A 16,937-nucleotide genomic window follows, 5' to 3' on the forward strand; every position below is an offset into this window, starting at 1 on the left:
GCAACCTATTGCAACTACAAAGCAGTCTGGTAGAATCTATCAAATGTTATTCTAGCTGTGGCAATTTACAGCTTCTGGCAAAGCCATTATTTCATCATCTAAACTACCAATTAAGACCGCATTTTACTTCTTCTCAAAATTTCCCTTAAAATCCTTCAGACGGGGTATTGGATTGGAAAGGAGGATGCACTCCTGCAGAGTTTGTGTTTCAGCCAAGGTTCTTAGGATATCCACTTGCAATACGGGTAACGGTCATTTCTTGTGCAATTCTGAATATAAGGGCCAAAAAATAAGAAGTGTTGTATAGCTTCTATACAACTTGGTGTGCATACACAGTTCTGAAATTGAATGTTAATTTTTTGACAGATAGCCACCGAGATGGAAAGCGGAAGGTTTCCCAAATCTTAATTTTGAATAAAGCATTTTCAACTGCTGCAAAAGGTCACTGTATAGGTATTTCTCAAAGGACCGTTCACCAATTTTAAATCGCCATTCATCATTTAGCATTAGATTCCCTTTGTCATCCCAGAATGTTTACAATCCAATTTCAGTCATTGCTTGGCTGTATTACATCCCAAAAACTATTGAGTTGACCACATCTATTCTTAACTCGCTCGAAGTCTGCAGAGTGCGTACCCGGAAGCACGGATCACAAACAGTGGGCGGGAATGGTTGGGAGCGGTGCTCCTCTACTTTTTTTAAATTAGATTTGACTGTTTCTATACTTTTATTTTAAAAACAAACCGTTCCAGAATGGTTTTGTTTTAAAGTAAAAATGTAGGAAGCAGTTGAAACTTGCACTTCAGTGCAATGCACTGAACGTTCCCTTATACAGTAGTAGCATTTGTTTGGGCATTTGTATTGTGCATGGTTGGGGGTGTGGCGATGGGGGTTGTGGGGAGCAGGGTAGGTCAGCAAGGAAAATAGTTCCACTACTTCTTTTCATACACTTCGACCACTGGTCACAAAAGGTTGCGCACAAAAGCATGGCATGCTACTGGGTTGGGCTGCGGCAAGGAAGACGAGAGCAATGCGCACAAAGGTTGCACCTGCGGGATTGCAACCTTGTGTGCTACAATCGCGGGTGCAACCTTTTGTGCGCGGCTTACAGGCATAGAACCTCTTAACTAGCAATAATAGTGTTCTGATAAATTAACATTTTAGGGTTACTCCAAATCCTGACCCAGTAAAGGTACAGAAGTGGTGCTATTATTATGTCCAACCTGTACACGCCAAGCTCCTTTATCAGGCTCCCACTGTTAACAGTTTCTGCACATTTGTATGCCCTCAATTTTGTATGCCTTAAAGAGAGACTGCCTTGTCCAATACAACCTGACCTGACCTGTTGCATGCCATATTTTGCTGAAGTCAAGACCCTTGTGGGACTAGCAAAGCCACAAGCTGAAATAAAGATGTCCTTTTGACACTTGGAAAAACCTGGAAGAGCCGAGCAAATCTTACCCGCAAGGGCCTATTAGTGGGGAAGATTACCTTCCAGTCTTATTTAAGGAGAACCGCCGCGGGCAGGATGGGTGCCATAATGGTCCAGCCCATGTAGCTGTTGTGAGGCTGTTGCCTCGTTCTTCCATATAGGGCCCAGACATTGTGCCAGGTAACATCAAGCATTGGGTTTCAGTCAAGACAAAGTCCCCGCTTTAATGAGGACATCATCATGTTTAAAAAAGTGTATTTTCACTGTTTGAATTCCCTGAAACTAAATGGCTTGCTGAACACTGCACTGGCAGGTGGCTGGGAATTTTGTTTCAATATTATTATGGACTCTTCACCTCAAACTAGACCCTTTCACAAACTTTACAATAACGCAAATTCCTTGTACTGTTTTGCTTAGTTGCCACCTCCTGATTTGCATGCCCATACTCCTAACCCCACTTAAACCCCCTCAGGGCATCAGCCGAAGTAGCATGAACCCTTTTCCCATGAGACAACCTCCTACTGATTATAACTGAGCACCTTGGGGACTAGGATGACAATTTAGGGTATACTAATCCCGTGGCAGAGAACGCCCTCCTATAATATAATTTCCTTTCTTTTCCTTGATATACAGAATAAATCTTAAAAAATGTGTTTCTGTTGTTTGTCAGTCTGCTTAGAACCCCATGCTGTGCATAGTCCGACATCCAGCGCCGCAGAGTATTGCATCTTGTCTTTCGAGAATCGAAAGGGGACGTCGACATGGGCGTGCCTGTAACACTATCCCTACGTGACCGTAGGTTACCCAAGATCCCTCATGCTTCGAGGTCCCATTTTTCCGCCCAGATAACTGGTCGCCCTTAAGTGGAGTTCGTAAAGAACATTGCTATTGTCCAACGACCTTTGGTCGAATTATTCTATAAAAATATTCAGTACCACCCCTTCCGTCCTTGGTCTTGACAGCTGTTCCAGTTTCCGCTGAAGACCTGCGAGATTCGGCGGAAGGTGATCCTATCAGCGTTGCCAACCATGTGGCCGGGCCTTCGCCGGCCTATACAGTAGGGAGAGTGGGGTCGGGGTGGACATTTCTTTTTAAACTGAAAATGCCTCTCCCTTTCTTCCCTCTTTCCCAGTTGGTCTTAGTCACTGTGTATAACCTCCGCTATGGAGAGGACTCCATTTAGATTTTGCCCTATTGTAAGGGCAAATTCCCGTGGAAGGACAAGCACAGATGGTGTAACCGGTGCTTGCTGCTTGATCATAAAGAGGAAGGGTGTACGGCCTGTAAGCTCCCCCCCCGCCGGACTTTGAAGGAGTGTAGAGTAAAACGGTGGGCGACCTACGGTATGTCCAAGTCCGGGACTTCTCCCACTGCCGCTACCACCCAATGTGATGATGGCCAGAGTGACTATCAGGCCTCCGAACCGTAGGTTGTTGACCTTTTGACGGAACGCTCTTGTTCCGTATCGTCTGTCCCCGGCCCCGATAAGCACGGCGTAAGCCCTGTTATAGTCACACGCCGTCAACAAAGACAGACACGTGCATGACACTAAGCACAAAACCCCTATCCTTATTTCGTCTACGTCGGCAAAGACTTCCGGCGATACCCGCCGACCAACGAGTTTGGCAGCCCTCCCCGCAGCCGCATGCGCGCCTAGTGACTGGGCAGTCCAAGACAAAGGGCGCTACCCCCAAAACACGTAGTTCCGTCGACACGCATCATGGGAAGGCGTACGGCGATGACGAGCATAAAAAATATAAGTCCATACCACCGCCAAAAGTTACGCTACTGCCGGAAAAGGTGGCCGATAAAGGCAAAGTCTTGATTCCGCCGAAACAGACTGCCTTACAACCATCCAATGTACCTACGTGCCTCCCGACGGGTGAGGACATAGAGGTCAGCCTAGAAAGGATTGATTCCCATAAACGGCAGGCTAGGGACCCTCAGAGTCTTCGAGACCCAAAGATCCGCTGAGATCTAAGGATAGTGTTCAGAAGTCGAGCGAAGGGCACAGGGATATCGCACCTTCGTTGGCCCCGCCAGAGGTTTCTTCTGAGGGAGAGGAAGGACTTTCTTCGACGTTAAGGCACATAGCTCTACGTTTTTCAATGGAAGAGGGTGCTGGGGACACTTTTTCGATGGAAGATTGAGAGAGACACCTTTCCACCCATAGACCATTCTAGATCGTCAGTCTGGACTAGGGAAAAGTTTGAGGACTGCATGGAGAGGCTGGACAAGTTTGTTTCACGGGCAGAACAACCTATACCATGCAGGCCAAGGGATGAAAGCCCTGCTAACCCTAGATCTAAATTTCCAAGGCTTTTTGACTCCTCTTTACAAGAGGACATTTATAATTATGACCTTATTGAATAAAACATTCTACCAGTTAGGGGACAGGAGAATACTTTTTATAACGAAAAGGAACATGAGCCCATTGAGGATGATCCTATTGAAGGCTGGGGGGAGGACCCAGTTGTGGGTGACCCTCAACCTTGGCAGTCACAAGACCCAGACCCAGATATTCTGGCCTTGGACTCTCCTCAGAATACCCCGACAAGAAATCCTTCTCCTATTGATGATCAATTAACATTTAATGTAATGCTACGTAAAGCAGCTGATCACTTTAAAATTGCCACTGAAGAGAGAGCACCTGAAGCTGACTTCGTTGAGGATATACTCAGAGAAGCCGCTAACCAGCCAAGCCATCCCTCTACTCAATTCAATTAAAAGCCTCCTTGCTCCCTCTTTATCTACACTGGCTCTTACGAGGGGTGTAAACCCAAGAATTGAAAACCTTTTCCGCCCCTCTCCATCAGACCCTCTATATATTAGAGGTCATTCCACCCCGGATTCTTTGGTCGTCACTACCACAAGGAAAAGAGCAGGTGTCCCTTTATCAACTGGCGAGGCTCCCACTGACAAAGAAGGGAAAAGACTTTATGCCCTGGGTAAGAGGGTTACCACAGTGGCAGCGTACTCCACGCGTATCGCCAATAACACTACTCTATTGGCTAATTACGCAGATGCGCAATGGGCTTTAATTCATGAAGGCCTACAAGAGGCTCCAGAACCTCTACGGACCCGCCTACTTTCTACAGTCTCTGAAGGTAGGCAAGTGAACCAAAGTATTTTAAAGAACACTTTGGATTCTGCCGAGACAGCCAGCCGAGCCCTCGCTCAAGGCATTCTCCTCAAAAGACAGGTGAGGCTTCGTAATTCAGGGTTTAAACCTGAAACACAAGCGTCTCTTATAAACAAACCAGTGGAGGAATCCAACTTGTTTGGGAAGGCGGTCGATGAGGCCTTGGAGACCGCGTAAAAGAACATAAAACCCTAAAGAGTTTGGACCAAATTACTCCGAGACCTTCCACAAGGCGAGGATTTGGAAACGGAAGGTTTTTTCGTGGCCAACGCTCCACTCACCAACAATACCCTTCAGGAAACAACTGGAACTCTCTACAGGGAACAAATACTTAACATACCCCGTACCCTCAAAGGGGACAGCGGCATGGTAAGGGAAGAGGCAGGAATCCGACCGCCAGAGGTTCTCCTGCCTCAGGCTCCAAATGACTCGAAGATTTGGGTCCCCTCCCATGCCTCTCCGGTTGAGGGCCGGCTGACATCATTCATGAAAGCATGGGAGGGAATAACCACGAACCAGTGGGTACTAAAAACCATAGCCCACGGATACTGTGCAGAGTTCAACCAATCCCCAAAGTACAGACCTCCACGTCAACGAAGAGTAACACCAGAACATCTTTGTATACTTCTTCAAGAAGTCAAGATACTGGAACAAAAAGGAGCCATAGAGATCGTACCTCTATCACAGGTAAAGGAGGGTATTTATTCAGTGTACTTCCTTGTACCCAAAAAGGATCTAACCATGCGTCTTGTTCTAGATCTGCACCCAGTGAACAAGTTTGTACAACCACAGAAAGTTCACATGGTCACCCTGCAGGAAGTAATTCCTCTGCTCACACAGGGAGATTACATGGCAACTCTGGATATGAAAGATGCATACTTTCATATTTCGATGTTGCCAGCACACAGAAAGTATCTCAGGTTTATGATAGAAAACAAACATTATCAGTTCTAAGTACTACCCTTCGGCATAGCATCCCCGCCAAGGGTATTTACGAAGGTACTAGCAATAGCGGCAGCACACCTGTGCAGGCAATCCATTCCAGTTTATCCTTACCTCGACGACTGGCTCATAACAGGGGACTCCTACGAAACATGTCTGTCAAATACCCAAAAAACGATAGATCTTTTATTCAGCCTGGGTTTCTCCATTAACGAGAAGAAATCCAGCTTAGACCCCAGTCAAGTCAAACAATTCCTAGGGGCTCTAATTCGAACAAAGGACAGCCTCGTCTTCCCCTCCAACGAGAGGGTTCAAAACATGCTGTTTCAAATCCCTCACTATGTAGTCAGTCGAGAGGTAACAGTACGCAATGCCATGCGTATGCTGCGAATGATGGCTCCATGTATCTACTTAGTTCCTCACGCGCGCCTGCGCATGCCCCAATACAAGAGTGGCTAGACAACCAGTGTTGTCAGGCCAACGGACAGTGGACGATTTAATAGTGGTCTCGCCAGCCCTAGTTCTCTCGCTGCGGGTGGTGGTTGAGGGAAAACCTTTTGAAAGGGAAATCCTTCACCACCCCCGCAGTGGAAGACACTCTAACTATGGATGCCTCCCTTACAGGGTGGTGAGTCCTGCTCCAGCAGGCAGCAAGCAGAGTATGGTCACCAGACATAGCGTCCAACCACATAAACCTGCTGAAACTGCTGGCAGTGTTCAAAGCACTGAAAGCGTTCGAAACACAACTACAGGGAAAGACTATACTAATCCTCACAGACAGCACCACGCCAATGTACTATCTGAACAAACAGGGAGGCACTCATTCTTCTGGGCTGTCGCAACTATCCCAGAATATTTGGAAGTGGGCTCTTAAACGCAACATGTTCCTGTTATCACAACATGTTGCAGGTGAACTCAATCTGCTGGCAGACGTACTCAGCAGAGACTTTCCGTTGCCCAGGAGTACGAATGGCGATTACACAGAGACATCGTCGCCAATGTTTTCGCGCAATGAGGTTTTCCAGAGATCGATCTGTTTGCGACCCTGGAAAACACCCAATGGCAAGATTACGCCTCCAGGTACCCCCAGAATTGATCCAAGGGGAACAGACTCTGGATAACATGGTCAGGAAAATGTGTCTACGCTACCCCCCCCCTACTCCCCTTCTCAACAAGATTGTGCACAAAATGCACCAGGAACCAGTCACGATGATATTGGTGGCCCCCATGTGGGCCCGCCAACCCTGGTTTCGCTCATCTGATGGAGATGTCCTTATCTCCTCCAGTCAAACTGCCTTGCCCGTACAACATGTTGTCGCAAGACCGAGGGGAGATGCTTCACCCATGCCCGCAGACATTGAATTTAGCAGCCTGGCTCCTGAGGTCATAGAATTCGGACACTTGCAGCTCCCTCAAAGATGTATGGACATCCTCAGGGAGACAAGGAAACCTAACACTAGATATTGCTATTCTAGTAAATGGAAACGGTGTGTCATATGGTGTAACTCCAGGAGCATCAACCCTATCGACTGCTCTCCCACTCACATTGTCCTATACCTAACTCACTTACTTGACTCAGGCCTAGTCTTCAACTCAATAAAGGTGCACCTACCGGCACTTTCAGCATATACAACATCACAACAGAAAGTGTCATGGTGGAAGATACCAGAGATTAAGGCTTTCATGGAAGGGGTAAAAAGAATTCACCCTCCCATTTCTAACCCAGCTCCCGGATGGGACCTAAATGTGGTATTAACTAGGCTAATGGGAGCTCCTTTCAAGCCCATGCACAAAGCAAGTTTTAAGAACCTCACTCTCAAGACTGCTTTTTTTTAATAGCAATCACCTCCATTAGGAGGGTAAGTGAACTACAGGCACTCTATTTTAGATCCCTTCGTAACCGTTCACAAAGACAAGGTGGTTTTGCGCACTCACCCTAGGTTTGAGCCTAAATTCATTTTCAAGTTCCATGTGAACGAGTCAATAGAGCTACCAATGTTCTTTCAAAATCCCTCAAGCCTGGGAGAAGGAATCCTGCACACACTGGATGTACGCAGAGCTGTAATGTTCTATATGGAAAGAACTCGTCCACTAAGGAATACTAGTCAGTTTTTCGTGTCAGTGGCCACAGGAAAAGAAGGAGATGCAGTCTCCAAATCCACTATTCCTAGACGGATTGTCAATTGCATTACACTCTGCTACCATCTTGCAAAGAGAGAACTGCCCTTCAAGCCTAGAGCACATTCCACTCGAGGCACTGGGGCGTCCATAGCATTCATTGCAAATTTTCCCCTTGAATCCATTTGCAAAGCGGCAACCTGGAGTTCTGTACACACCTTTACAAAACACTATTGCCTAGACGCTCATTCTAGGTCTGATTCTCAGGTGGGACAGGCAGTACTAAGACATCTTTTCACTACTGTTCCTTCTCACAACCCACCTCCAACTCTGGGTACTGCTCGCTAGTCTATTCACAGCATGTGATTCTAAGCAGATTGCCAAACATCAGGCGACAGTTATTTCTGATGGTTGTATCTGATTAGATTCACATGCGCCCACCCTTCCTCCCCGCTCGGATGGAAGGAACATAGACGTCTTACTGCTTTCTCTTCTGTACTCGCTCACGATAGTCATAAGGCTCCCTCTTGGCAGAAAAAATACAATCGGAGGGACGTCGACACGTGAGGGATCTTGGGTACACTACACGTCACGTAGGGATAGTGTTACAGGCACGTCCATGTCAACGTCCCCTTTCGATTCTCGAAAGACAAGATGTAATACTCCACGGTTATCACTGGATATCGGACTATGCACAGCATGTGAATCTAAGCAGATACAACCATCAGAAATGCTTTTACGGTAAGTAATGCATGCCATTTGCTTGTTTGTATGCGTTTTTCCTCCCTACTCGTGGTAGCTTTCTTTAAACTGCAGCAGTAGCAAAGATAGGGATTTTTGAGGCTCTCGCCATTTTGCATTCTGGGATTTGAAGCCTTCCATTTCGGATGGGGGTGAGCTACAACTGTGCTCTTTTTGCTTAACCCATTTCCTTTAAGGATTTGTTTTTTATATATGTTGGTTTTCCGAGTGATTTGAGTACTACACTTTGATTTGAGCTGAAGCTTGAGATTCTGGGCAACTATTGTAATCCTATTTTGCCTTATCTTCCAGAATTGTACATCCCTAAATATTATTTATTTCTCAATGTATGCTATTAAAAAAGGGATGTTCCTCCATGTATAATAATTGTAATTCCTATATAGCACATCAGTCATTTGTCTCTTGATTCACTTTTGGCAAAGCCAATTTCTGACTGAAAATTGACATAGATGATTGTACAATTTTTAGTGGCACATTTGCTACTCTTGAGTGTGCATCTTTAGATTGTTGTCCTCCAAGTTTTGTTTATTACATCTTCTATGCCCTTTCTATTATCAAAGATTATGGGAGGCAGGGGCAAAATCAGAAGGCTAGGAACGCTGGCTGAAACTGGCGATTTCATCCCGCGCCTCAAGCTGCCTGTTGGCCGGTTCGCCTGCCCGCCATCTCGCATTGCTTTTTTTTCTTCCCAATCCCACGTAACTCATTGTGGTGGCGAGTGCTGATCCTGCTCCTTCCGCTGTGCCCCGTTTGCCAACCATGGAGATGGAAGAGAGGCTCCGTACAGAGTCCTGCCTTGCCATTCCATGGCGCCATCATTTTACAGTCTTTTCTTTTTGTGAGCGGGATGCCGCAAGGTAACCCGCTGACGGAAAGAAAATAATTAGAATTAGCCCCGTTCCAGCCTGCAGAATGGGTTCTAAAAGCCGTAAGGGCTGGAACGGGTGTTAACTTGGGCCCAGGCTATTAAAACCCGTTCCAGACCTTGGAACGGGTGCTTAATGCTATATTCATACATTTCAAGGATGTCTTGTAACTGCTTGGATTCTTATGCCACTTCTAGTGATGTCAAACTGCCTATGCTAATGAGTCATCCCACTTGTAATTTAGCAATGATGCCCTGTCAACTACCACACAGGGCAACATAGTTCAGATTTTTATATACGTAACTCAGTGGTGCATAGCTTGCGGCCAGTTAGTCAAATGCGGCCTTTCAGGACATTATTTATGGCCCTGCAAAGAGTTTCATGATGAAGTGCTGCTTAGCCTAAAGTCGATAAGTCCGTCATGTTGTGTGTGAAGTCTCTATGGTCAATTTTCTGCGTTTGAATCATGATGCATACATTTTTACATCCAATGAAAAACATGATTTCAGTCCCATAATACAAATAAATCAAAGTGGTAATGCCATTAAAAGGCAATGTATCACACTCTACAGTAGACAAATAATAGGTAAAAGTGCACCTTAAAACCCATTATTATTTAAATTTAAATTTGTTTATGTATGCCTCTACCACCCGCTCATTCCCATGCATGGTTCATCCCACTGTACGAAACTTGTGTGGTACATTTGGCCCTCCAGTGAATCAAGTTGTGCACCCCTGAATTTTTTGTAGGTGATCTTCTGCATCATACACCTAGCTAGAAAGAGTACTGTACAATTAACGGTGGGGTGCGAAGTAGAAGGAAAGCCGGGGTAGCAGCATTGCTATCAGTATCCCGTTATTTAATCCTCTATGCATCATCTCACTTGGCCATATTCCAGCATCTCTCTATAGAATGAACTCGAAAAAGTATTTTCCCATTCATGGAAAAGAAATTGCATTTAGTTGCCTTTTCGTTATATCCTTTCTTTTCTCTGGCGTCAACATCTCTGCGACTTGCACTGCTGTCAGGTAACTAGTATCCTTGTAGCTGCATAGCCATCACATGCTATACTGTGCCTCTATCCTAGCCCTTCTGGGTTCGAAATTATGATAAAATGAGCAGGAGCTAAAACAAGCTCCTTGGTGTCTGGCATCACCGAATTGGGAGGAGCTACCGCCGGGTAACCAGGAGTAAGTACCCAGAGCATCGCAATCTAATTTCCACATAAGGTGCACACTTTCACTTTTTGCCCATTTATCTATTATCCATTATGTTTAACTGTGCACTAGATGTGTCCTAACTCTTGTTTTTTTTTTATTCAACATTTCTCAAATACTAATGGTGAATGTCACACATGCATGTGTGTACGGCACAGGTTCACTGGGGGCCAATAGCAGCTCCTGGTAGCTGTTGGTTTCAAGCTAACCCGGCACTCCTAAACTAGAACCGGGAGCTAAATAGCTCCCAGCAATTTCAAACCCTACCCTTCACACCAAAACGACTTAACTAGATTGTCTAGGAAATGCCACTGCTGAGTTGCATGGGTTTCTTTTGCATCAGTCATTCCTCTTTCAACTAGATCTAGGAGTTCTGTTCAGTCGTCCCTCTAGGTTACCATAGCAAATCTATCCACTTCCTACGCTACTCTCCTAGCAATTCTGCTTACTCAGCTCACCCAGTGGCTGCTGCAGTTCCTTCCTCTCCTGCCGTTCTGGTTTAGCACCACATCAACTACTTTGCCTCAAGTTAAGACACTCCACGAATTTCCAACGTTAAGTCCCATATCAACCGGCACTAGCTCATCTCCCGTTCCCCACCATAAGATTCTGTAGGTAATGTTCACTTCTCCCTTCTGCCCTTTACGTGTCAAATAGGACGTAAAGCATACTGATCATCAAATAATTTGTAGTTTGATGCCCAATGTAATGCATAAAACTGAGTGAAATTGCGGGTTTGGAGAAGACAATCATTTGCCACAGTTGATCTGATGATGTTTTCGTTATGTGAATTTCTTTAGGTGGCAAAAAGGATGATGAACTCGATCCCATGGACCCAAGTGCTTATTCTGATGCCCCTCGGTAAGTGCATCTAAGAATGACAACATCCTGGCAGAAAAGTGCCCTGCTAAGGGTGGCTAAAAAAACAAATTAGTGGGTGGACGCATGTACATAGCTTCCCTTTTGGGGACTGTACAACTTGGTGGATTTTCCCTTCTAGCCCTCTGGTTTATGTGCGGTGGGCGGCAGGGGAGATGACTCAGTTGAGTTGCACTGTCAATTGGAGCATTTGCCTTTTATAATCAGTAGATTTGGGTAGGGAGGGAGAACTGGTTGACCTAGTTAATGTATACAAGAATACAGAGCATTTTTGCGTCACACTGGTTTAAGGGCGAGGGGGGCGACACAGCAGGTTGGTGCAAAGCCTTTGGTATCATTGGCACTGGTTACTGGGAATGTATGACCCAGAGGACTGGAAAGGAGACAGCCTGCTTTTCTCGCCTTGGGCATTGGTTTTAGGCAGTGGATGGCTTAGTAGGCTACTATCAGAACACACCTTTTTTTCTCAGGGTGATTTTCAGATTTGGATGACCTAATGGATTGGCAAAGGAATTCAGAGACTTTCCCACTACTTTCATACTGTATCACCCAGAGGATGATTACCAGATACTTTCCCACTGTAGGGTGCTGATTTTAGGCAGTCAGGATTGCTCTGTATTGGCACAATTATGCTGACCTTTTGCTCCTAGGGTGCTGATTACAGGGGCTTTGTGAGTGGATAGATTTGCCTAATGATGGTGTTGTTCCCCACAGTTGCATTTGCCTACTTCGAGACTTAACCTCATTATTACGAGGATACCTCAGCTGAAGTGCAGCCTTCTACCCACCTTTGCATTTCTCTGGAATGCCTAGTAATGTGCTGGGGCTGCAACTATACGCCTAACTCTGAAAGCATGCTGAAAGCAAAACAGCGCCTTCAGACATAAGGGTCACTCCCTGGCAGTTACCAGTTTTTAGGAAAGTTTTTCTGAAGTCCAGCAAAGATCTTGGGAAAACCATTACACTGAGAGAGTACAAGACTCCACTCTTAGTATAAGGTTGTACCACCTGAGTATATGGTAGCGTAGACAGAGCTGCCAGGCTTATTTTAGGAGGGAGCGAGAGCTGTAGGAAAGTGCAATGAACCTGTAGTATACCAAGGATTCAATAGAAACGCAAGCAGAAGTATTCTAAAAAGAAATAAAGATGGATTATAAATACAAATAGGCCAAGTTAAGTCTTGGGGTATGTACTGGTTATAGAGTCATCCACATGTTTATAAAAACACACCACAATGCTTGAAGGTACACAGACCAAAGCATAAAACCTCCTTTAGAATGCCTAACAGTAATTCTTTGGAAGTCAGACCTTTTCATACACATTTAGTATAGGCCAAACCTATTAATGGGGAGTAAAAACCCTATGTTACTTTTGGATTACTTTCAGTAATACAAGGGTAGTAGACCCTGTCAGTTATGCAGTAACACTCAGCAAAGAAATCGGATAATCAACCAACCCTGTTACCGGGATACTTTTCTAAATAGTGGGACACAGATTCAAGAAACCGTATATAACTACAACTACATTTATGATAACACACAGTTATACTAGGTAAGTAAGACCTTTAGGTGCAAAATTCAATTACAGTTGCTGTTCAGCTCAGTGGAACACAGTCTAAGATAAGCAAGAACTCTTTACACTAATGTAGGATTGCACCAGGCAGACCAACCACTTCTTAAGAATGGCACACAGCCATTCTAGGCAGGGACAATGTAATGTTGTAATATACTTTTACAGTTGCTTTTCATTTCAGTGGAACACAGACTGAGGTAAGCAGTAACACTTTAACTTATTTTAGGATGGCGCACAGCTAACTCAAGGTAAGTCAGACCATATACTGTTTAAAGGAGCCATCAACAACTTAAAAGGTAACTATAACCTAAGGCAGACTTATTGTAGACAGGCTAATAGCAAGTCAGGGGAAGCAAGACCCAATTGGGGCACTCATACATTTATATCCTAACAGGAATAGTAAAGTGAAGCCAACTGCATTAATTTTAGGGAAGAGGCACAACCAATTCACAGGTGAATAACATAGCTTTATATATACTTTTCAGAATGGCACAACACACATTCGCGGTAAGTAAGAACATGTGTAACTGTTCACTATACATGTGTAACTGTTCACTATCAGAGTTACACTTACCAACCAACTCTTTCACAAGTACTTTAAAACACTTTTTATACTTTTCCAGACAGAATCTTTTACTTATCCAGTCCTTCCCTATTCTGTTGTATGAGTTCACTCAGGGACAGAAGAGGGACCCTAATGGTCGAGGAGCCAACTGTAGGCAGGGTAAGATAGGGTTCTGTTGCAGGCAAAAGTCAAGAGTTCCTGTGGAAGAATGTTCAACAAGTAAGTAGTTCACTTTAAAGTTAGTTAGGGTCCAGGGACTTCTGAGAAAACACCGTAGGAGGATTCTAGCAGTGGGCCTGGGTGAACTGTATGAGAGGACTCCCAATCACAGAAAACACCACAAAGCTTTCAGAAATCACAAAGGCTTAAGGTAAGTAAATACTCCAGCCAACACAGTACCTTAGCACGGAAGAAGAGTTGCAGTTAGAAGACTTCAGGATCTGCAGCCAAAAACATGGTCACTGAATTCCTTGTCATGAAGACTGACGACATGACACTGCAAGGGCTTCTGCAGCAGGAATCAACAGAGAAGGTTCCAGACAAGAGTTTCTTCGCGGCTGGTTGCGGCTCTGTGGTTTTCGTGCACTTTTCAGGCGCCAAACAAAGACTGAATATCCCTGGTCGGCTTCTCGTCACTTGCAAGGTCCAGCACTCTGATGAGGGGACTTTTCAGACTCGATTCACGTCTGTCTCTGGAGGTCCTGCAGGATGCCACCAAAGTTTCAGCTCAATTCGGAATTTGGAAGACCATACATTGCACAATGGCTCGAGGTCCAGGATATTGGGTTATTGCAGCCCCGCAAGGTCACAGCGTGACGTGGGATGGCTCATAATGTAGGTCTTCTTGAGTCCAGTGGATCTCTCCAGGCTCCGGGTTTTCAGAGTCCACAGGTCGATTGGGAGGAAGTGTTACAGCAGGCTCCGGTTACACAGTAGGTTCTCTGGTTGCTGGAAATCACTACGGCTGTCGTTTCTTCATCTTCCTCTTCAGTTTCAGCTCAAGTGGTCGACATGTCAGCAGATTCCAGGTTCAGAGTTTTTATCAGGAACTACAGCATAACCTCTGCATGCTCTCCCCCCATTTTACAGCAAGGGGCGGTCTGGCTGTCCAATCTGTACAGCCAGCCCACCACTGGGAGTTGTTATCTTTCAGGCAAGGTGAAAGACAAAGGGCTGCAGAGTTTTGGACTCCTCCCTCGCTTCCTGCCTTTCCAGGCACTCTGGAGCCTGGGTGGGGAATCTACAGGATTCCTGCCGAAGACAAAACAGCCACTGAGGCCGTTCCTGCCTAGATTGGCAGGGGACGACCTCAGAAACAGCAAGCACACAAGAAATGCCGAAAAAAGGAGCCCACCATTTTAGCAAAATGGTGGCCCCTATGTGCATTACCAAGGCTTAATTACCAGCCTGCGAGTAATGAAGACTAAAAAGTCATAAAAGTAGTTACACTGCCACCAGCCATTCAAAGAAATTTGGAACAAAATGTAACCAGGTAAGTAAGAAAGTGGATACATTGTATCCCCCCAACACTCCACATAAGGTGGGGTGTGGTGGCTCTTTATATAAAATGTAAAGAGGAATGTAAATTCCTCTTTACTACTTGGGAACTGTAGTTCACCTAAGTACATGAAAGAGAAATTAACAGGGGAGCCCATAGGGGCAACCCAGCCCCAGCCAAAGCCCAAATATTGTAGGAAACTATAACTTCAACCATACACTAGGGAGAGACCTAATAAGGTCACCCATAAAAAGAGTAAAAGACTAGGTGAGAGGGGAAAAATATTCCCCTTCACCTAGGGGAAAGGTAGAATTGTTACCTAGTCAAAGCAAAAAAGTTCTGGGGTTGACACAGTTCAGGAAGATGTATCATTGATATGAAAATCTTACCCAACACCAATTGTGCACAGTTCTTGTGGTCTCAACGAAAATATTTGGTGAGCACTCTGATTAGGTGGCAAAGAGGTGATACGAAGAAGGGGTGCATTTGAATTTTTAGGGTATACACACAAAACAGCACAGCGGTATCAAACTATAACCAGGTTTAAAACACTGAATCATATGTTTGCTTTTATTTTCATGTTTTCTTTCTGCTCTTTTTCTTTGTACAGTGGCAGTTGGTCCACAGGTCTGCCGAAGCGGAATGAGGCCAAAACGGGGGCTGACACCACAGCAGCCGGGCCCCTCTTCCAGCAGCGCCCCTACCCGAGCCCTGGGGCAGTTCTACGTGCGAATGCTGAGGCCTCACGAGCCAAACAGTTGCAAGAGTGAACCACTCACTCCTCAGAGGACCCACTTGTGTTCGTTTTCATTAAAGACTTTTTTAAATTATCATTACTTAGAGCAGAGGTTTGTTATTTTAAGGATCAAAGCTGACTAAGTGTTTACCTTGTGTTCCATCATCTATGTTCCTTTGCAGCAGGCATGGAATGCCCTATGGTTTTTCATGATGGATATTTGTGTTTTTTCTCTCCTAAAATAAGGATGCATACTTTTCATGAATCTTCTTTTAAGTTTAAAAGGCAAATCATTATGGAGGCCTTCTTCGAGTTCAGTGCTACTTTCTGTGTTACCTTGTACTAGTACTATTATTTATAAACTTGTATGGGGCTTTGTTTAAAGGAAAATGACGAGGAGAACAGATGGAACAGCAAACTCCTTTCCCAACTGTTTTTCCACTGTGGTAAACATGTTGATTTCAACAGTATACAATGAACTGGTAAGATACCATTGCATTGGTGAGTAGAGGTTCATGGCCTTGGGTACCCTTAGGAACATAAAGAAGGAATGCACTTTTAAGCTAATTATTAATTCCTTGCTGGTTAAAAGTGCATGTATTCTCAAATACTAACTGTGAGAAGTTCCCCCAAATAAATACATCAGTCCTGCTGATATAAAGCTGTGATGCCCAGGATTCCAGGGAGCAAAACAGCAGATGGAAGGCCGATCCCTGGGACACTCATAATGTGTACCCTATTTTGAGGTTTGGTCTGTCTAATGATGCCAATTTCTCCTCAATGCAAAACAAAGTGAACCTGTAATCCTGTTTACTATGTGTGGACATTTTTCATGATTTGTCTTTTTGTCTGTTCTTGTAAATATCCTGAGTGTCTGTAAATAAAATGCCAGTTTTATCATATGAGCAGGCTGCATTTAATGTGTATAATTAAGCAGTATGTTATGCATCCTGATTTTAAGAATGTTGGGGGTGGGTTTTTTGTACCAGACAAATAAAATGATGTCCTTATTCCTTTTTGACAAAGATTATTCTGTATTTTTTATTTTAGATATAGTTTCCAAAACAAACGTATTTCCAAGAACTCTTTGATTTGTTATTTATTCACATATTCCTTATGTATCATACATTCATATTCCCCAAAAGACACTTGTGGGTTTCTCGATATAGGATTTGCACCCTAATTTTGATTCTGTACACAATTCTCT

General features: G+C 44.6%; 1 protein-coding gene across 1 annotated transcript in view; it reads left to right on the forward strand.

Moving 5' to 3' along the window:
* PQBP1 (polyglutamine binding protein 1) overlaps window positions 1-16,635 on the forward strand; it is a 225,287-nt gene extending 208,652 nt beyond the window's left edge. Inside the window, exons 6-7 of the mRNA XM_069647483.1 lie at window positions 11,281-11,341; window positions 15,605-16,635. Of these exons, the coding sequence (XP_069503584.1) occupies window positions 11,281-11,341; window positions 15,605-15,764 (221 nt within the window). The 3' untranslated portion in view covers window positions 15,765-16,635. The remainder of the gene's footprint in view (window positions 1-11,280; window positions 11,342-15,604) is intronic.
* Window positions 16,636-16,937: the final 302 nt, after the last annotated feature.

Source organism: Ambystoma mexicanum, chromosome 2q (genome assembly GCF_040938575.1).
Source record: "Ambystoma mexicanum isolate Mex_15411 chromosome 2q, UKY_AmexF1_1, whole genome shotgun sequence".
Classification (NCBI taxonomy): domain Eukaryota; kingdom Metazoa; phylum Chordata; class Amphibia; order Caudata; family Ambystomatidae; genus Ambystoma; species Ambystoma mexicanum.